Consider the following 21026-nt stretch of genomic DNA (forward strand, 5'->3'; position numbering starts at 1 on the left):
ACACGACACATTTCCACTGACTGTTTCCTTTTAAAGCAGCTTGGAGCTCCTACAGATGAGTGTGCGTGCCAAACTCCTCAACGTGAGCTGGTGAAGGCCTTCCCACACTGTGCACATCTGAGTGGCTTCTCTTCTGTGGGACGACCTGGTGCGCTCGGAGATTACTCTGCCTGCCAAACATCTTCCCACAATCAGCGCAACTGGAACATTTATCCTCTATCTGGCACAGTTTCTCCAGTCCTTTGCATCATGCAGACATCTGTCCATCTCTCTAATGCAATGCCCTGCTTTCCTCTTTCTGTCAGATCAGGCCTCAGCGCTGTAAATTTCAAAAATAAAATAATTACTATTGGTATGTTTCAACCTGTTAATATACTATACAAATTATATTACAGGCCACGTAAAGTTTCGTGCATCTCCAAAGATTGAACAGCATTAGGACTGGCACCAAAAGGTGGATTAAGTGATTAGTAATTTTTTACATTAAATGTACTTTTGACTCAGTAAAGAACACTTTCCAACCTATTATTGGTTGGTTTGGCTGATCTGTTTCATTGGCATCCAATTTAAATCCACAAGGCTAAATTTCCCAGGCTAGGAGTTGTCACGACTACGGGCTTACGGGGGAAGGAAACGCAGAGGTCTGACATGCTGGGAAGGGGTTTTTATTAATAAACAAACACTAAACACAAATAAAGACTGGCGCGATGGCCAAAAACAATTTAACTACAATAACGAACGTAAACTTGCCCGCAGGCGTGTGGCGATTGCCAGAACTGAAAACACATACATTCACCCACTGAAGTCAAGTTCATGTCTGAGTTCACGAAAATGCCGGAGACCTAGAAGGGGCGGAAACTTCCGGCATTTATGGGGTGTCAGGATTGGAGTCAGGTGTGGAGCCCAGCTGCAGGCAATCCTGACAGGAGTTTAAAACTGTTTCATGTAGTTTGATGGATATGTAGAGAAGTAAAACGTTTAGTTCAGTTTAACCCCAATTTTACCATTGTATGTGAATTTGCATTTCCATTTATTCACAACAACAGTTCTTATTATTTTGTTCATTTTAGTACTTGCTGCAAACAAGTTGATGCAGTCACGTTTCTGAAAGTTAAAATCTTTACTTTAAGCACATATGGTCACACATTATTGTCAAATTCACTTTGTCAAATATAACCCTTGGTTAGTTGCACTTACCTAAACCAAAGTTGACATTTCAATATTCTGTCCAAAATTTAAATAATCTGTCCAAATGTATTATGTATATATATTATGAAATTATTACATTTAATAAAATAATTTGATAAAATGTCTTTCTGGAGAACAACCTGTCGGATGGGTGCTGGATGTGTGGGTACACTATGTTAACTACCTACTCGCTGAACCCAGGCAGGCAAGTCAAATCAATAAAAATTACATTTAATTTCTGAAAACAAATACGCACCAATAAACCAATAAAATTGCTAGAGATGTATGAATGAGTGAACTTTATTCTTACTGTACAACAAAGGTAAAAGGCGAAAAAGTACAGGTTTTATTGCTAAAATTCAGTACTCAAATAAGGCCATGGTTTTACAGGCTGCATACAGTAGTGTGGTTAAGGCATGCAAAATGATTATTATTAAAATGTATACATAAAACTAAAGGCATTCAAAATTATTATAATGCTCATAAATGTTGGTCTAGTATTACCTCAAGTTATTTTCTATATTATTTAAGTAATTATATGTAATCAGTTTGAATCCTGATCCGGCAAACTGCCACTGAGCAAAGCACCGTCCCCACACACTGCTCCCTGGGAGCCTGTCATGGCTGCCCACTGCTCACCAAGGGTGATGGTTAAAAGCAGAGGACACATTTTGCTGTGTCACCTTTTTGCTGTGAATCACAATGACAATAACTTCACTTTCACTAAAAAAAAAGCAATTACACTGAAAAGCATTTATAATCTCTAGATAAAAGTTCGTGATTTGATTTCTCTCTATATATCCAACTTGCAGCTCAGATTTTTAGAAAATAGAATTATAACATATAAATACTATGTTGTGCAAATATGTCATGAATTGTGTTTAAGAAGGCACTGTATCATCCTGTAGCATTGTTCATTTCTTTCCTCCTTTCCAGATAACTGTTCATTTCTTCTGGGACATCTGCATCCTGTACTGGGCACAGGCTTGGATGACTTCTGTGACAGCACTGGGGTCGTCTAGAGTGGACACATCACCCAGGTTTTCTGACTCCCCCATGGCCACTTTTCTCAGAATTCGTCTCATAATCTTACCTGATCGTGTCTTTGGAAGTCTTTTCACAACCTGACAAAGGATAAACACTATAGTCACTGGTGTAAACACTTTAAAAATGCTTTTGCAAAGATGTGTTCAAAACCAACAAATTCCCCAAGATCTAAAGAAAAAAAAACATTAATAAAGATATTACCAAAAAGTGATCAGGTACTGCATATCTGGCAATTTTTGTGGCAACTAGGCTTCTCAGTTCTTCAAGAACAGCTTTCTGGTCCAAAGAATCGTTTTCTTTCAAAACCACAAATGCAAATGGAACTGTTTGAAGAAAGACAATGATTCATGATTACAGAAAGTACACAGGTAATATTACTGTCATCATCATGCCTATGGCATTAAATTATAATTTATTAGGTCCCGGAAAATTTCCAGCTTGTCATCCCCTCTTCAAAAATAAATATCTGAGAGTATTCAAGTGTAGTCATGCCTGACAAGTATAGAACATAATCTGCAGCTATTGGGACGTTAAATGTATCCTGCAATTCATATTCCTGCCATTAGATGTCACTCATAGACAAATTAAGTAGTAGAATGTGCTGCATAATTTTTCGAAGCTGGAAATGTGGTAGGGTGGTAGTTGCCTAGTGGGTAACACACTATCATATGAACCAGAAGACCCAGGTTCGAATCCCACTTACTACCATTGTGTCCCTGAGCAAGACACTTAACCCTAAGTTTCTCCAGGGAGACTGTCCCTGTAACTACTGATTGTAAGTCGCTCTGGATAAGGGCGTCTGGTAAATGTAAATGAAATGTAGTGAAAAAAAGTCTTTCCATTTTCATAAATTATATAATTTATGCAACATAATAACAAGCCATTTTGCATTATATAATTTATGAAAATGGCGGGACTTTTTTTCACTACATTTACAGTCATTTTTCTGGAAAACATGCTGAAGTCATCCATACCATTGGACAAGTTACCATTTGACAAGTTCAATCATTCACTTCAATAAGAAAATTATTGCATGAATTGTAAATGAGAATTCGGACTTTGTAATTAAGGGCAGGAACTCCATATCCAGTGTGGAAAAAATGAGTTTCCAGGCACTAGTAGAGTAAACCGACTCACAAGGTAAGAAATGGTAAGACATGTCAGTGCTTCCCTTCACTCATATAGCTGGATGGATCATCTTTAAAGGTCAATTACACTGAAAAGCAACTACTGGTATTTTAACTTTAGTTCTACTTTAATCATGTTGTACTCCTCTATTATCTGGAATTACTTGGCCAGGCATACGTTTTCCTTACCTTCGCCTTTGATGTCATGGGAAATACCAATAACTGCTGCCTCTGGGACTTCAGGGTGTTCATCCTAAAAAATGAAGGCAAATACAGCGTTTCAGGAAAAGCAGCTTCAAGCAAACTAAATGTGGGTTAAAATACACTAACCAAACACCATTTTTCATGTTACTCACCAAAACATCCTCAATTTCTGCCGTTCCTAAACGATGTCCACTGATGTTGATAACGTCATCCATGCGTCCTGTAATTTGATAGTAGCCCTCTACAGTCCTGTATGCACCATCACCAGTAAAGTAATGACCTGAATTTAAAAATAACACATAGGGTGGGTGGGTGAGTGAGTGAGTGAGTGAGTGAGTGAGTGAGTGAGTGAGTGAGTGAGTGAGTGAGTGAGTGAGTGAGTAGGTGAATGGGTAGGTGAGTGGGTGATTGAGTGAGAGAGTGAGTGGGTGGTCAGGTAAATGAGTGAGTGATTGGGTGAGTGAGTGAGAGAGTAAGTGGGTAGGTGAGTGAGTGGTCGGGTGGGTGAGTGAGTGAGTGGGTGAGTGGATGATTTGAAAGCATTCACCTGGATATGGTTTAAAATATGCATCAACAAATCTGTCATGGTCTCTGTATATGGTTCTGGCCATTCCTGGCCAGGGCTGACTGATGCAAAGGGCTCCACTTACATCATTTCCGGTGATAACCTCTCCCTGTTAGAAAAAGTGTCAAAATATATTCAGTATTTCTACATTAGACTAATTAATAAAAACACAATAAAATATATCATTGATATTAAAAAAATACAAAAAAGTGAGTCAGCTTGACCAGCTAAGCTAAGACCATAATTCTATAGCCCGGCAGAGATTTAAGAAAGTGGTTAAGGTCATAGAGTGAAAAGGGTCAAGTAGCCAAATCTCTCACAAAGCCCCTAAATCTGGTAATCAGGGGGAAAACACACACATACATGGGGCAGCTTTAATTGCAGGCCATAAGAAGGACAGTGGTGCGGTCCACCATGAGGACCAATTAGGTCAAGCCCGAGAAATCAGTGAATTGACCAGCTCTAGAGTTTAAGCCGCTAACTGAGTGATGGGGGATGGGACGCCCAACTTCTACTCCATGTGGAGGACAGAATCAGTATAAAGAGAACAATAAAGAGTTCAGGCCTTATTTCTATCCTGGGTGACTTCCAGACATCATTCCTTTTTTATGGTTGTGGTACAATACAGGTTCAAAGTCCCTCAGCATTCCTGGGTGGGTGCACACTAACTGAATTCACAGGAACACGTCAAAACGACGACTGTTCTGTAGACATTCACTAGTTAAGCCTTAAATGCTTCATTCAATTTCATTCAAAAAGGAAAAAACTTATGTATGCTATATTTTAATTGTTGGGGAGATCCAGCATTTAAAACAATAATTAAAATATTACCTAGTACCCTAGGAATCCAAACAAAGAAAGAGACAACTTTTGAAAAGTGCTTTCATTAATACGGTCAACGCTTTTTATTTTATGAAAACAAATTCCGTATTTCACGATACATTTTTTCCGAATAACCAGCCAGGGCACCATTAATGTATGACCGCGAGTAACAGACCGCATGAAGGCAGAAGACATGAAGGAGGCACAGACCCCATGACACCATGTTACCAAGGATAAGCAACAAAGCTGTCTTTCACAGAACGTGGCACTGTACAAAGAGTCCTTTATTAATGCTATGCAGGGCGAAATTACCAACAATTAAGAAACAACCCACAGAAACTGGGTTATAAAGCTTCATTATAATTTGCTCCTGTGGGATTAAATTAATCTGTAAACTACCCCACACGCATGGCGCAGTAATGTTCTTATTACCATTTGAGACTACTCAAATTACTGGCATAAGACATCTGACCCAGTCTGTGGTCACTAATCCACCACCCTCCAAACCTGCCCCACTCTCCCTACCCCGCCCACATCTCTCCCACTTATTAACCCTTTTAGGAGACGGGGCAGGAGCAGTTGGCACGGGCCAGCATATGGATGGTATTCTTCACAGGTCAGGCCACACGCCAGGAGATCAATGGCATTATGTCCCAGTTTAATGATGAGTCTGTTAACTCTTGCCGTCCCCTCCTCCACACCAGAGCACCCCACCCTGTGCAGCCGCACTGTTTCACTGTTTATTCAGAAAGTATGTGGGGGAGGGTGCAGCACACAGGGGGGAACAAAAACAAGGAAAAGAATATGACACGTTCCCATGAAGTGAAAAGATTTGCGGAAAAAAAAATCGGTGGAAGGTCACCTTATCTCCCATAAGGGACGGCTGGATGCCAAAGAAGGGTCTCATTGCCATGGCAGCCCGGATCTCTGCACCCTCCTCTGATGGACGTGGGGCAATGCAGACTCCACCCGTCTCTGAATGGGAACATGGAAGAAGAAGAAGAAAGAAAAGTAGAGAAACAAGAGAGACCCAAAACATTTCGCCCCCAGAAAGTCCTTTTTTTTTTTTCTTCTTGAGGATTTAGGCCACAACCTTTCCATTTCACCGACCCTCAAGAGCCTCTGCCCATCAGGGGGGGTGAGCGGAGGAGCGCGGCTGAGGGCGGAGGGTCCGGGGTGAGATTATTTTAATTCATTTTCTACGCAGGATGCAGATGTTCCTAGTGCTAATCGCAAATTAGAGATAAGCCGCTGATAACAGAGTATCAGACAGAATTACTGCGGAGATCACCAGACAGCACCACAACAAAAGCGGCCCCCAATACGGCATGCTTTGTTCTAACGGTACGCATTTTATTATTACGCCATCCGGAATAATCAGCTTTTGTTTATGAATTCGCATAATGCGGCAAAAAAACAAACGACCATCAGCTTACCCTGCCGTTACCTGTCTGCCTTTCATATCACCGCGACACTCACTGATAAGATAATAAATATGTTTATGCACAGTTGCCATGGGAAACTGGCACAACAAGCAAATGAAATAAATTCTTTTAAAACGTGCATTTCATAAAATGTGACATTATATGAAAGTTTAAAGTAGTTTATTTGTACGGTTAAAAAAATGAATAAAAGGGTTTCTTTTATGCAGCAATTCAAACATAAAACCTTTCTGACTCTGCAAACAGAAATATCTCGTCAAAGGAAGCAACACTTCAAATATGATTTCACACCATCAAACTTATTAGCCAAATTATTAGATCATTTGAAATGAACACGGTGTCATTTGGTGTCATTTGGTGAAATAAAATAAAAAACTTTAGGGTTGTTACAGCTAGTTAATTAGCGATCACATCGCTAATGAACTAGCTAGCTGATATGAGCTAGCTAAACCATGACAGGGCGGAGAGGAGCCGACAAGCTGGAATTCTCTGCAAAAATAAGTGTGTGGCGTGTTGTCAAGTCACCACGGAATTATCGTCCATGGCAATTCCCATTCCGTAGAAATGCGGAGGAACTGGCGTAAACGCACGTACCGGTCTGCCACCACGTATCCACCAGGGGGCACCGGCTTTCTCCAACTACGTGGTAGAACCATTCCCAGGCCTCGCGGTTGATGGGCTCGCCCACTACAAGAAGGGAAGCACACACACTCTGAATATGCACAGAAACGTTTACTCCACGTTCTGCAGCGTATGCACGTTTTTTTTCACAGAACTTTTAATACAGAAAACTAACGACATCGAACCGTTGTTGCTCCTGGTTGTTAAATAGCGGCTTGTAGGTCTGTTTAACAATACAGCCCCTGTCCCGGTTGCACTGGCGGAATGTCAGGGCTCCATTGTTTCCAGCCTGCGCTCAGAGCTTAATAACGTACATTTGGTGAGAAGGTGACCTCAGCACCCAGCTCTTCACTCTTGGGAAAAGCCCCGGCGAGGTTAATGTTTGTCTGTTTCATTTCACCGCTGCTGCTGCCGCCGCCGCGGCTGCTCAACCCACCCGAGCCGAGTGTTTTCAGGGAGGAACGGTCGTACTTCTTAACCCAGCTGTCATCGTACTTCAGCAACAGGCGGATGGCAGTGGGGGCGCCGTAGAACTGGTTGATTCCCAGGCGCTGCACAGTCTCCCAGTATCGCCCTACAATGCACACATGACAACCTGCCGCTGTATCATTCACAAACTGTCTTATTATGCTGTTTTACGGCATAATAAGACCTGCCAAGAACTGCGGTTAATGATATACAGCGGCTACTGATGCAGTTTCTAATGAAATGCCGAACTACTGCTCATGATATCGGCCAGATAAACCAAGATGTGCCTCATTCAAAGTGAGTCATAATAGATGAATGCTATACATATTGAGCAATTCCTTTACAATGCTGTAATTATAATATTACACGATAAGATGTATTATGTTTTCTCTTATCAAAGAGTCATTAAAGGTCAAATATAATGAGGAAGGGATAAGAACAGGATGTTACCAAACACACCGTGTTCTACCTCTAACCAGCAGCGCTGTAAAGGGTTTTAGATATGCTGTAGCTGAGGAGGGCTGATAAAGGGATAACCTATCACACACCGATGACCCCTGTGGTGATGATGTTCTCTGCAGATCTGAGGGGTTGTCAGAGTCAAGCACTAATCCTACCATTTACACACACACACACATGCACAGAAAAACAGCCATATCTCCTGTTTGTTCTTGCAGTATCAAACATGTTTACACACTCAGCTCTGCGTGATAAGCACATTACAGCGCGATATCTTACCAGGGTCTGGGTAAACAGGCGTGCTTTCAAACAGCACGGTGGTGGCACCGTTGCACAATGGTCCATACACCACATAGCTGTGGCCCGTGACCCAGCCGATGTCCGCCACACAGCCGAACACGTCCCCCGCGTGGTAGTCAAACACGTACTGCAGGGAAATCATGATACAGTGTCAAAATATTTAATTTCATATCATTTTACATATACATAGTTTATCCAGCTTATAGGCCATGTTTTTGTTTCTCTATTCTCTGTCCCTAGTTTTTCATGGAATAACGTTTTTCTTGCAAGGCCAAGTCTGAAAAACAATGGTTCCAGGCATTTGACCTTGAGATGGCAAGGTATAAGTATGTAAATACGGTGTGTGTGATGTTTCGTGAGGAGAATGACAGCAATACTGAACGGCTGATCGTAACACCTCGTAAGAACAACTTTATTCCTCTCAATAGACTTGGCAAATAATCAGCCAGCCTCATCTTGGACTCTCTTCACCTGAGCCTTGGATCTCATCCCGAGGATCTAACCGCAACATTAGTAAATGGAAGCATTGGTTTGAACCTGCATTTTTATGGCCGTCTGGTCATCTACCAACCCAATAAAGCCCAGTATCATTACAACCTTAAACTCTGAATGCTAAATACAATATGAGCACAATTTCATTAAATTCTATTACATTTTTTACATTTTTCGTCATTCTTTTAAATTTGTTCTTCAAAAAAGGTGAAAAACACTTTTTCAATTACAAACGATTTTAAAACTCTTTTCATCTATTTCTTTCCCCAAAACACTGTACTGTGCAGATGTATGGTAATTTAATAATCTACAATTAATCTAATTTAAAACATTTTAATCAAACTATAAAAAACTTCAAATATTTAGAAATATCTATGTAATTTCAGTTAGTGAAACTGCATATATACACAAACACACACACACACACACATCACAACCTGCACTCAGTTTCTATGAAAGTTAACACTGAATTTTTCAGAATGTAATAATGGTTCAGTTTCAACATCCAATTTTGAATGTTACAGATCTAAATATTCAATTAATGTCATTTTTGAGATAAGCTATTCATGAACAGCTAGATGAAAAGCTGATGATTGGCTGATTAACCTGCAGTCTTCCACCCATCAGTTTCTCTACTCCAGACCATGAGCATATTCAGCATATTCCCAGTGCTCAGTGCTGGTGGTCCCAGTCCCTGGCAGCACCCTATGGAGTCCTGTTTTTGGGGTGGGGAGGGGTGGCGAAATAAAGCAGCTTTTGTTTGTTATTAGATGCCCAAATGAGCTCTGCACCAAACGGGGCAGAGGAACGCCAAGCTAATGTCTGTCTGTGGTGCTCTGAGCTCGTAAGCCACTTAAATTAGCAGCACGCATTCGCTGTCCATCGTTATGAGAAACACCATCATGGCTCCATCCATCCAGACCAGAGAGAAGACAGATGTTTTACTGTGACGGACAAACCGGCTAATTTCACCTCTCAGCAGCACACCAACTATGCAAGGGTGCGCACAACTGATAAGAACGTGAGGTCAGTGAAGATCCCAGACTTGACCCACCCTCAATAAATTATTGACAACAATAATTACGACATGTGTCATGAGACATGGCCAGCCTATATTGCTCAGTGCAAACAGCAATGTTTTCTAAAAGGCATACAGGGTCCAATTCATATCTGGCAGCCACATAAAAATGCCGCTTTGGCTATTTAGCTAAGAAATAGCTCCATCTGTGATTAGCAACATCCTCCAGTCAGCTGCTTGTCATGACTTAACAATAAGTCAGAATGACGTTTACCCCTCAACCCCGAGCGCCCACTGGTACTTCTACATTTCAAATACATTCCAAACATGCATCCATATCCACATCCAAAATCCATTCTACTAAACCAAAACTAAATCTTGTCTGATGTAATAAAAATATTGATCAAATATTGATTTATATAATCCATTTATTATATAATAATAAATGTACACCTGTCGACCTTATAGGGGATCATTCATCAATTACCAGATTGTGGGAGAGACCAATTCCCAGCTCTTGTAGCACGGATCTTTCACTTTTTCTTTACTTCCTGAACTATATCAGAACTACTTCTGCAAACTTTTAACTAGTATATGAAAGTGAAGTGATTGTCACACGTGATACACAGCTGATTACGGGGCCACTTCCTTAACCACTAGGCCACCACTGCCCCACCACTGCACTGTATATAATCAATATACTGATTTTCTGTATTTATTGCCATATTACTGGTTTTATATTTATCATAGAATTAATACCAACAATGTCAATAGATTATTGTAATAGAGAGAATGTAAAATGAATACACCAAGAAGCTTGGTTTACCAAAATATATTATAAATATATTCTAATTATTATTCCAAGAAAATAAATAAGTCTTCACTTATTTAGCAAAATTCCTTCTAGGCTCATTTCATTCTTTGTTAAAAGTTTGGCATCACGTGGTGAGTATGGGACCTGACTGATAAGTTTGTCTGTTGGTAAATGGGGCCGTTTGTTGGCACTAGAGCAGGACGGACCTGGTGGGTGAGGGCTGCGTAGAGAAGATATCCTGCTTGGGTGTGGACGATGCCCTTGGGCTTGCCGGTGCTTCCTGAGGTGTAAAGCATGAAGAGTGGCTCCTCGCTGCCCATGGCCTCCGGGACACACTCAGCAGGTTCCTTAGCCATGGCCTGGAGACCAGAGAAGAGGGGTGAGAATTAAAGATCAGCACCTCTGCTCAGATAATGATCTCAGGAGTTTAAGGAGGACCTGAAACAGACACTGCTTGACTCCCCCACCTCCTCCAAGGGGACGTCCAGTTTGCCCGGTGGAACCCTGTCGCCGGTCCTCCGAGCCACAAATACATGCTGGACAGACGGGCAGCTCTTCACAGCGGCGTCCACCGTTGCCTTCAGGTTGATGACACGCCCGCCTCTCACCCCCTGGTCGCATGTGATCAGGGCTTTACACTGGGCTGTGGAGAAAGGAGGATGCACTCCGTCACACGCAGCATCCCGGGAACGGAACATGCTTCGGATGTCCCCCCGCATTGTCTGACATGCACTTTGTCAGCCGCGCGCCAAAATTAGAACCATCTCACATGGCTGGAGTCCAACGGGAATGTCGCATGTATGTGTGCAAATTGTGGATTTGCAATGACTACGGGTAAAAAGGCAGCGCTGCAGTTTGAACAGGGAAACCCGAGATTTCAATTCAAAGCATTATCACGCAGGCTTATGAAGGCAAGCGATATGGAATTTGTCTCAGAATAGATGGTTGAGGGGGAAAGAATTAGCAGAGTTGCAGGCATATCTATCGCATCCTTCACACAGCCAATGGAGTCGATTTCTTTAAGTAGAGACCAGTATCATACCATCCATGAATTTATGTTTCCTAGAGTGCACAGCAACAGCAACAAGCCCAAACGGGTCTGAGAGCCAGAGCGGCCTGTCGGTCTCCAAGGCATTAGCTGCCACTTGTTGGGAATCCCAGGGGTCACAGGATTCCCATGAGATTCCTATAGAGTCATGTGACTGAGACAGGAAAGGGGGGAAAAAAAAGTAAACGGGACTGGGAATGAGAAAAATATTATAAACACGCCCTTCGAATGAATTGCAAACCCGGGTTTGCAATTCTAGGGTCACGTATAATGACCTAAGTGTGGAGAGCGACCATCGCCCGACCATCTCCATTCCTAGATATCAGTTGTGAGGAATTTCGTTGAAATATTGAGATGTCATTTTGAGGCCGCCTTGCCCAATCCAACTCCAGCGTGTTCAGTGGTCTTCTTGAACAGCACGTCCCCTTTGGACTGGGTCAGAGTGCGCCGTCAGACCATTATTCTCCGTAATTGCTGAACAGAAGTCAATGTTGGGAACATAAGGGTCATTCTGACGCCTCCCCTCGAAAGCTTGGGTCATGTTGGGATTGGAGTGGCAGGTAGTGTGTACACAACAAAAATACCGTGGGCTTATCTCCTGAGCACCTGGTCAAGTTTCCAGCCAAACCTGAAACGGGAGCCGCGGCCGCGGCCGCTCCTGGCAGCAAGGGCGCAGGGGACCAGCAGGTCAGATGATCGCTGACCACCTTTACTACAACTGCTGCAGTCAAAAAATAACATGCAGAGTCATGGCTCGTGGCTCCTGTAGCCAACATCCTTGGTCCAGCTAAGCGTCCCTAAATTGATCACGACCTTTGACCCCATTTGGGTTGCATGTCTCTCATTATTTTTTTCCTGAAAAGCCCCATTTGGAAGGAAGTTCAAACCCCATTCCTGTAAAGATCACATGAAGTTGCAAAAACTCAACAATCCCGTCATTGCACAATCACCGCTCTGCGCCTTTTGGTCCCCATTCAAGACTGATGTCACGAACGCTGACTCACGTGACCCTGCAGTAGCGGTTCCGCATTTCACTCACCATCCTGGACCCTCCCTGCCAGAGCTTCCGAGCTGAAGCCGGCGAACACCACCATATGCACCGCGCCGATCCGGGCGCAGGCCAGCATGGCTGCCACCGCCATGGGTGACACAGGCATGTAGATTGCCACCCGGTCCCCTTTCCGGATCCCATGGCGCTTCAGGGCGTTGGCGAGGCGGCAGGTTGTCTCCAGCAGATCCCTGCGGAAGAACGATTCGGGGTTTAGAAAGGGCGTTCTGCTGGCAAGGAGCGGCTGGCGGATCCCTGAGTGGATCACTGTTCCCCTGAAAAGCTCTCGTCCTTTCAAACTCTTTGCGGTGTAAAAAGAAGGGGCGCCCTGATACCCCTCATTTGGGGGTCTGTGTGTGTTTTTAGAAGCGCTTTAACGACACACCCTCTGGGTTTAATACTGAAGTCACTAAAGCCTCACTTCCTGTTTTACACCCCAGCGGAGGAAGTTGCTGGAGTTATACTAGTTTTACTGCAGCTTTGCCGGCTGACATACACCAAATCCTGCCCTTCTTTCAAGGGACAGTGGTGGCCCCGTAATCAGACAGTTGCCGGTTCCGCCAAGGTGTCACTGAGGTGCCACTGAGCAAAGCACCGTCCCCACACACTGCTCCCCGGGCGCCTGTCATGGCTGCCCACTGCTCACTCAGGGTGATGGTTAAAAGCAGAGGACACATTTCGTTGTGTCCCCGTGTGCTGTGCTTCTGTGTATCACAATGACAATCACTTCACTTTATAAAGATGGACACTATGACGTCATTAAAAGCAACGCAGTAGGTCCAAAGCATGTGGGAGCAAAAAAAAAAAACAATTTGATTACATTCTTATTGTCATTTTTTTATTATTACACTTGCCTGTATGTCACCCTGACCTCTGTTCCGGGTTCATCCTTCTCCCAGATCAGGGCGACTCTGTCTGGGTGCCTGGCGACGTGCACGTCCAGACAGTTCACTGCGGAGTAGACGTCGTCACCATCACCATCATCATCATCATCACATGGCACACCTGCACGGGACCCCAATCCTCCTTACCCGACACGTTGAGCTGCCCCCCCAGGAACCAGCCGATCCTGCCGCGCTCCACGTCGCAGTCCTTCACCCGCTCGAACGCTCTGCTCCACGTCAGCTTGTCCTCGGCCACCGACCCCCAGAACGCGTCGGGGTCGCGCACCGACAGCGCGTACAGGTCGGCGTAGGAGCGTCCGGCCAGCGGAGCCCGCACCGGCGCGCCGCTGCAGCGGCGGCGCGGCGCGCTTCTCCCGGACGCGACGTCCCGTCTCCCGAGCAGACGGAGGAGCGCCGTGCGGCTCCCGCGCGCGGCCATGTTGTCCACGAGTGTTCCGTCTTCCCCTCCTCCGCGTCCCCTTCAGGCGGAGGAGCCGCGGTCCCCCCCCCGCTCATCCTTCCGTCCCTCACCGCGCGGACGTTGCCAACGCAAGGCGCGCAACAAGTTGCTCAAGTCCGGCCCGCTGATCGGACATGATGCGCCGCGGTTACCGATGTTCTTTTATCGCCTAATAAACACACGACGTCACCCTTACCAGAAACGCAGTCAGCGCAAAACAAACCTACGAGTAACACTTCGCAAATAATGATTATGAGCACCCACAAGGCCTTAACGTCATTTACACCAAATCATATACTAATATAATGATTTAAGAAGCATTATCTTGAGAGTTAACAGGCCAAAACAGTGAAAACTTGTCGCGGCAGCCACGGGCTTCTACTGACACCTAGTGGTAAAAACAAGAACTGCGTGTTCTGTCATCAGGGTCAACAGTACCCCACATTCACACACACACACACACACACACAAGGTTTAAGGTTTATGGGGTTTTTTTGTATTTGAATTCAGTTATAACTAATTTGATGGAGAAGTTTCATGTTGGTACTGAAATCTCCATAGGCCCAAAGTTACACATACAGTGTGAAATATACGTATACATCCACAATATCTTTTAACTTGAGAAGGCGAAAGCCTGTTAACTTTTTGTAGTTTTTTTTTACGGTGTTCAGAACAACCCAGGAACCACCAAGGCCAAAACCTGTCATGAACTGGAAACGTCTGGAACGCCAGTGTCACTGTCATCCAAGAAAGATGTTTCTCCTCAAAAAGACGACTTCAGGAGCTACTGAAATTGGCAGCTCCCTATGTGTACAAGCCAAAGGTTTTTTTTTGGTCGGGCAAGACAAAAAGGGAGTTTGGCCACAATAACAACACTTTTTTTTTTTTGGAGGAGGAGGCTTTCAAACACAAGAACAGTGTAGCAACAATCAGACTCGGTTGTATCATGCTTTACTGCTGACTCGCTGCCAGTGATGCTGGCACACTGCACAAAGTGGATAGAATAATGAAGATGGAGGACTTCCTCTAAAAACACACATCAGTACTGGCGGTGGAATGGATAAAGTTGGCTAATGGGAAACTTCTGGACTGGCTTTCCCAAAACCCAGCCTCAACCATGTTGATCATTCGTTGGCCGTTTGAGGCCTACTAAGCATTAGATTGTGGTTATGAATACAGTTGAATACAAAATACATTCAAACTCTTCATTTTGAACAATTATTCAAGAACAATTATTTAAGAAACGCTGAAAGCATTACATTTATGTCCGTGGTGATTGAATGTAAATTTCCGAGGGCATCTGTAAGTGTTCTGGTAAAGCCAGTACTCACCCTCTCTTGCTGTCAGTATATGCTCAATCTCCAGTAAAGGTTCATGGGTGCCGCAGCCCATCCCGGGACAGTGGGTGCAGGGCAGGGTCCCACCCTGGTTGGGTTGCCAGCCCCCCAAGGGGAAAACACAGCACAATGCTGTACGTTTAAAACGATGCTACGCAAAGCGCGGCGTGAACCTCATTACCTACCTAATTAAAACACCGCAGACCTCCAGGGCCACTGGTGTTGATGGCGATCAGCGTGTTGCCTGCGATTTAGAGGATTGTTTTGCTGTGCTTGTTTTGACGTGTAGCCATGCAATAATCCTATTATTTAATGTGCAGTTCTCGAGGAGCTTATATCGTTCAACGGCGTCAAAATAAATATCAGCACCAAAACAGATAATGTCTTTTTTTCTAGAATTTCCACTTTACTCAATAAAGCACTTTAACACAACAAAGCATCAGACCAAAGAGCTGTACATTACAATAAAATACAATTAAATGAAATTACAAGGAACAGGAGAGACATGGGCAAAAAGTTCATTAAAAATAAAAAAATAAAATAAAATAAGGTAGAACATGCAGCTGTTTGAATTAAACAAGGGGTCGAATAAAACAGAAAACATTTTAGACAACATAGTAAAAAGAGTTAAGAGTGGATTAAAAGCCAGCGTGTAAAAGTGGGTTTTTAAAAACTCACCTCTGAGCTTGTCATGTGACCTCGGAACAGACACTAGAGAACAGGGTGGGGCGTAGGAATGGAGTAGACAAAGCCCTAAAGTTAAAAGTCACAGATAATTTGACAAGAATATGACAGGACAGGGCCTGAAAGAAGAGCAGGCCAGAGATTACTGTTTAATTTACTTAGTCTCATTGCTGCCACAATTAAGATTATTGAATATTGTTTCCCTAATGGATGATAATAACAATAGTGTATTTGCTCATTTATCTGCTAACAAAGCCTTGACGAAGCTATCGTGGAGGGATATGAAAGTGGCTGAAGGATTTGCGGGTTGCATTCTGGCTGATAACATTTTAATAGTTTTAATGCCTTTCATTTGGCGCAAAGTATCCTTAATCTCTGTTGTGTTTTTATTCCAGTTACGTGCTAATCTGTTTTTTTCTCCAGTCCTCGGCGAAAGCAATTACTCACCCGTAATGTCACCTACGCCAAATGTGTTTTTTAATGCAAGTCTGAAAAATAATACTGTGATTTGAGGAAAAACAGGATGTTTCTGCAATTGTCTGCTTTATAATACCATCTTTATTGTTGACCGAATTGCCTCTGATCAGAATCAGAATTGTGTTTATTGGCCAAGTATGTGCAATCACATACAAGGAATTTGATTCCGGTAGATGGTGTCTCTCTCTCAAAAAAAAAAAACTTATATTGCGGGGATGGACGGACGTAGAATCCTACTGTTTTGGTCAGTGTCCTTTCTTTGACTTTTCCAGGGCCTCCACAACACTGGCTTTTGCGTGGTTTTCCCATGTGCACCACCACTTCACAAGCCTGAGTGCGTGTGCCTTTAACCCGCTTTCTTTTGACTCTGCTCCTCGTTTACCTTTAAAGCAATAATGTTTTAAATAATAATTATGTAGTTATTACCATGCATTTCCACGGCCTGGGAAAACCAGACATTTTAATGTATCAAGTTGCAAAGCTCTGAAATATGGGAAAAATATGTCTGTATTTCAGTCAGGTGGCGAGGAAGAGAACAGTCAGCGTTCGTTGCTCCTGAACAAAATGCGATTTAATTCAATGGTGCATTTATGCCAGAGTATGAAAATCAGGGTACATGAGCAATTATGTGCTTTGAGGACCATTAAGTGAGAATTATTCGTGATTATGTTTGGGATTTTAAAGATTAACATAAAAACCAAAAACACACGACTAGGCATTAATGTGAATCTCAAGTTCAAACTAGGGCAATGGTCACAGCGTTTATCATATTTAATAGCAGCTAAAGCCACTACAATGGGGCTTAGAGTGAGTAGAGCAACGTGTGACATGGTCCACGGTGGTCCACGGTGGCAAGCTTTCCCTCACGAACACGAACGCAAGCAACCTTATTTCAGAACGTTTTTTTTATTTCACTCACAGGCTTTAATGGGCTTTTCTAATGTCATTTGCAGAAAGCGATTATTATTACTATATTGTTTGATGGGGGCCGCACTCCTCCAAGGTAATGGGTTCGAATCCCGGCGACTCTAAATTGACCATAGGCGTGAGTGTGTGTGTAAGACTGGTGTGTGTGTGTGTGTCTGTGTGTGTGTGTGTGTGTGTGTGTGAACCGTGAGTGATTATCTGATGGCATTCTGACATTACAACGTTCTTTACAGTGTTGTTTCTTGACAAATCTTGCTAGTCTTTTTTTTTTTTCCAGAGATGCCACCTTGCGTGCAGTTTTGTGTTCCTTGCGGGTCCCTCGTCCCCAAAGCATAATAGCTTATCACATTAACAGCATTCCTGTTAAGCAATTACGGATGTGTGACTAAAGAACAAGACATTTTAAGCAATGGTACACTACAGCATGTACTATAGCATTAATGCAAAACTTCACTTGCTGTTCAAAATCGCTGCAGTAAAAGAATTTCTTGCATAAATTGCTTTTTGATTTTACAGAAGTGCAGACTGTGATCAAGACCTGGAATTCGGTACTTGTTTTTGTCTTTTCCTAAAGAGATGCACTCTACGTTGGATTCGGTTTGCATTTTTCTGAAGGAAATACACAAAAAAGGGTTGCATAAAATATTTAAAATATTTATTTTTGAGACGCTTTGCACTGTCGTAATGAAGTAAGAACGGACATTCAGCATCAACACAGTTAAAGTGCTTTTGGAAACCCTTTTTTTTTTTTTTTTGCATGTATGCCGTCCTGTTGCGTGTCCCCCGACCCCCAGTCCCACAACGCAACGTCCACACACGGTCCAATTCCAACGGGGCATTCCGCGTGGAATCATTTACCATAATAAACACGTGCAGATTTCCGCTCCTTCCGTAAACGCCTTCTCTTGCAATATAATATAAATACCAATAATACATAGAAGCTTTCATTTCAAAACCATTCAAATTTCTAAAACAATATCGATCGACAACCGAAGGACGAAGAAAAAGAAAATAATAGTAAAAAAAAAAAAAACATCTAACAGCCTGTGTGGATCCCACGCTGGGTCGCGGGGTGGGAAATAACAGTCCTCGTCGTGCGCCCCGGCTCCGGGGGACTTAGCTCTCGTCGTCCGAGTCGCTTTTGGGCGGGCTGGGCCGCGGCGAGGGTTTGAAAGTGCTTCTGTTGTCCTGCTTGGAGGAGCTCGACAGGTCTATCGCCATGTCCTCGGGGTCGTCGGCGGGGGCCCGGGGCGGCCACGACGCGTCGCCGTCCCTCCCTCTCCCTTCCTCCGCGTACGATTCCGAGTGGCACGAGTCCGGGGAGCCGGGGGACTTCTTTATCATCTCTATGGACTTCTTGTGCATCCCTGCGGGCAAGACGGGCAATTTAGAGTTTCTGAAGTCGCCTCGACCGTTTCGATGGCGATCGGTTTATTCCAGTTCATGACATGTTTATTATGGCCCTCGCTCACCTAGCAGCCAGGGCGCGCAGGAGCCCATCATGCCGCTCTTGGCGGAGTTGATGATGGACTCGGGCAGGGGGATGGAGTGGCGCACCATGGCCCCGTAGAGGCCGTACTCCGCCATCACGCTGCTGCGGCCCCAGCACTTCTCCCGCTTCCTCCACTTGGCCCGGCGGTTCTGGAACCAGACCTGGCAGAAAAAAAGGTTTTTTTCAATTGGAAAATTGCCCATATGATTGATATTATGCATTCACGAGCTGTTAAAATGTTCACCTGTATCCGGTCCTCCGGCAGCTCCGTCTTCATCGCCAGCATTTCCCGCGCGTAAACGTCCGGGTAGTGCGCCTCGTTGAAGGCCTTCTCCAGCTCCTCCAGCTGGTGGGAGGTGAAGACCGTCCTGTGGGGAGGACGCGGGAGGACGGGGCGTGAGTTTAGGGGGGGGCGGCCCGGCGGATGGAGTGCGTAAAGGACGGGGAGGAGGGGGGTACCTGTGTCTCCGCTTCTTCCTCTTCTGTGAGTTCGCCGACGTTTTGCCGTCGCTGCGGTCGCCGGAGAGACACTCGTCATCTGAAGCACAAACACAGCTCGGTTCAATTCCAACGGACGCACAACAGCCCTCCGAACGTTATTATTGCGTTGGTGAAACGTTGAGAGAAAAACGAGCCCGTACCAGAATACGCGTCGCGCGGCGGCTCCAGGTTCTGCATGAAGTGGCCCTCGGACCTGGACTGCAGGAGGGGTATGTGGCTCGGGAGGAAGCAGGGGGCTCCGGGGGGCTGCTGGGCGGCCAGGCTGCACAGGAAGCCCAAGCCCAGCGGCAGGGACCCCCCCGCGAAAGAGAAGCCCCCAATCCCGGCGCTGGGACCCTCGCTGGCGCCCCCGGCCCCGGGTCCGGACTGGTGGGGCTGCAGGTCGGTTTCCAAGCCCAGGAGGTCGGTGATGGCGAAGCCCTTGGGCCTAAATCCCGAGGCGCCGAGGCGCGACTTGTCCATGGCGAAGGCGGGGCTCAGGATCTTCACTTTGGGCCTGTGGTCCGCAGCAGCCTCCTCTCTCCCCGTCATGGTGGGACTTTCTCTGCGCCGCGCCGCGACGCGCGGTGACGATTTATCCACGGGCCGCGCCCCCCGGCGTCCAATCAGGTCCGACACGAGGCAGTCGGACGCGGGGAAAGGGGTGGGGGGCGTTTTCCTTTTCAATCCCAAAGGATTAATTGCCACCAATTTTCCTTTAAATCCGAGACGGATTTTCTTCTTCTCTCCGTCTGAACGGCTGCTAAGTAGTTTTTTTTTTTATTGCTCCACACGACAGATTTCACGCTGACGTGACGTTTGACGGGTCGTTACAGAATAAAATTAAATCGTGTAATTTTGGCCGGCAAACAAACAACCACAAATTATATTTTATTAGTGTAAACACTCAAATAATACAATACAGAAACTTCATTAGAATATTAATTCCGACCTTAAAGACGCCTGTTTTGACACCTTTTCGATCATTTTGTCGCTTTTATTCTCGTGAACCCTACTATTATTTTGCATGGCGGTTAAGAAATAAAACACTGATGAAAACATTTGGTTTGATTTGAGCCTTTTTTTGGAATGGGATGATGCGGCTCTTGCTGCGGGTTCGCAGGTAAACGGGGTCACGTGACGCGCGTCCTAATTAGAGCCCGTAATCCCCGCGCGCGCCCGACGTGCGCGTAATTGTCCATCTTCAGGGCGAGGAAGTCAAAACGAGGGACAGGTTACGGCGTAATCCCGCCGGATTGAGGGGAGGAAGAGGAGGGAGAAGGTGGAGTCACCTGGTACCGCCCCCTCCCCCCACCTCCATCAGCGGCGTGATTTAAAACGCAATTAGAGAAATCGTCTTACACAAGATCGTTTAATGAAATTTAAATTCGTTTACCCTTTCGTTAATCTATCACGGGAATACAGAGCCGCGCCAAATCTGCTTTTAGGGCCCACGTCCACGTGGTAAATCCGGTTCTTCCTTGTTAAATCTTCCAAAATACGACAAAACACACAAAACATTTTTGTTCAGATCTTGTTCAATTTATTTCACAGTGCCGCGTTACATATCATGTCTAAAAAGTCTGACATGTGGGCAAATAATCTGGCCGCGTTTGATTTTG

At 44.7% G+C, this 21026-nt stretch overlaps 2 protein-coding genes across 5 annotated transcripts; both read right to left on the minus strand.

Annotated features, from left to right (window-relative positions):
• Positions 1–1464: 1464 nt before the first annotated feature.
• On the minus strand, positions 1465–14197 carry acss1 (acyl-CoA synthetase short chain family member 1). 4 transcript variants are annotated; one of them, XM_028990005.1, is made up of 14 exons: positions 13695–14197; positions 13518–13614; positions 12655–12854; positions 11035–11210; positions 10774–10926; positions 8223–8370; positions 7453–7590; positions 6990–7082; positions 5816–5928; positions 4114–4240; positions 3719–3846; positions 3552–3615; positions 2437–2558; positions 2133–2312 (listed from the first exon to the last, which is right to left on the minus strand). In XM_028990005.1, the coding sequence occupies exons 1-14, from the start codon at positions 13984–13986 to the stop codon at positions 2133–2135; spliced, it is 2031 nt and encodes a 676-aa protein (XP_028845838.1). In that variant the 5' UTR covers positions 13987–14197. The 4 variants fall into 4 exon arrangements, with proteins under 4 accessions (XP_028845837.1, XP_028845839.1, XP_028845838.1 ...); XM_028990004.1 differs by having other exon boundaries at positions 1465–2312; positions 3719–4240; XM_028990006.1 differs by lacking the exons at positions 13518–13614; positions 13695–14197 and having other exon boundaries at positions 1465–2312; positions 3719–4240; positions 11006–11210; positions 12655–12787.
• A 3868-nt stretch (positions 14198–18065) lies between these two features.
• Positions 18066–20023, minus strand: vsx1 (visual system homeobox 1 homolog, chx10-like). The gene is made up of 5 exons (XM_028989711.1): positions 19566–20023; positions 19384–19462; positions 19169–19292; positions 18905–19085; positions 18066–18799 (listed from the first exon to the last, which is right to left on the minus strand). Exons 1-5 carry the CDS (start codon positions 19954–19956, stop codon positions 18549–18551), a joined length of 1026 nt encoding a protein of 341 aa, XP_028845544.1. The 5' UTR covers positions 19957–20023; the 3' UTR covers positions 18066–18548.
• Positions 20024–21026: the final 1003 nt, after the last annotated feature.

The sequence above is a fragment of the Denticeps clupeoides genome, chromosome 8, assembly GCF_900700375.1.
Source record: "Denticeps clupeoides chromosome 8, fDenClu1.1, whole genome shotgun sequence".
Classification (NCBI taxonomy): domain Eukaryota; kingdom Metazoa; phylum Chordata; class Actinopteri; order Clupeiformes; family Denticipitidae; genus Denticeps; species Denticeps clupeoides.

Bases quoted from the DNA above. Each gene is read 5' to 3' on its own strand.
- acss1 (XM_028990004.1), bottom strand. From the start codon at position 13,986: ATGGCCGCGCGCGGGAGCCGCACGGCGCTCCTCCGTCTGCTCGGGAGA. The intron at 10,927-11,034 runs GTGGGGGAGTCA...TCTGGTCTCCAG, and splicing joins TGGACGTCCCCTTGGAGGAG to GCCATGGCTAAGGAACCTGC. The intron at 8,371-10,773 runs GTCCGTCCTGCT...ATTTCCCTGCAG, and splicing joins ACGCAGCCCTCACCCACCAG to TACGTGTTTGACTACCACGC.
- vsx1 (XM_028989711.1), bottom strand. From the start codon at position 19,956: ATGACGGGGAGAGAGGAGGCTGCTGCGGACCACAGGCCCAAAGTGAAG. The intron at 19,086-19,168 runs GTGAACATTTTA...TTTTTCTGCCAG, and splicing joins TGCCGGAGGACCGGATACAG to GTCTGGTTCCAGAACCGCCG. The intron at 18,800-18,904 runs GTGAGCGAGGGC...TCTTGCCCGCAG, and splicing joins CTGCGCGCCCTGGCTGCTAG to GGATGCACAAGAAGTCCATA.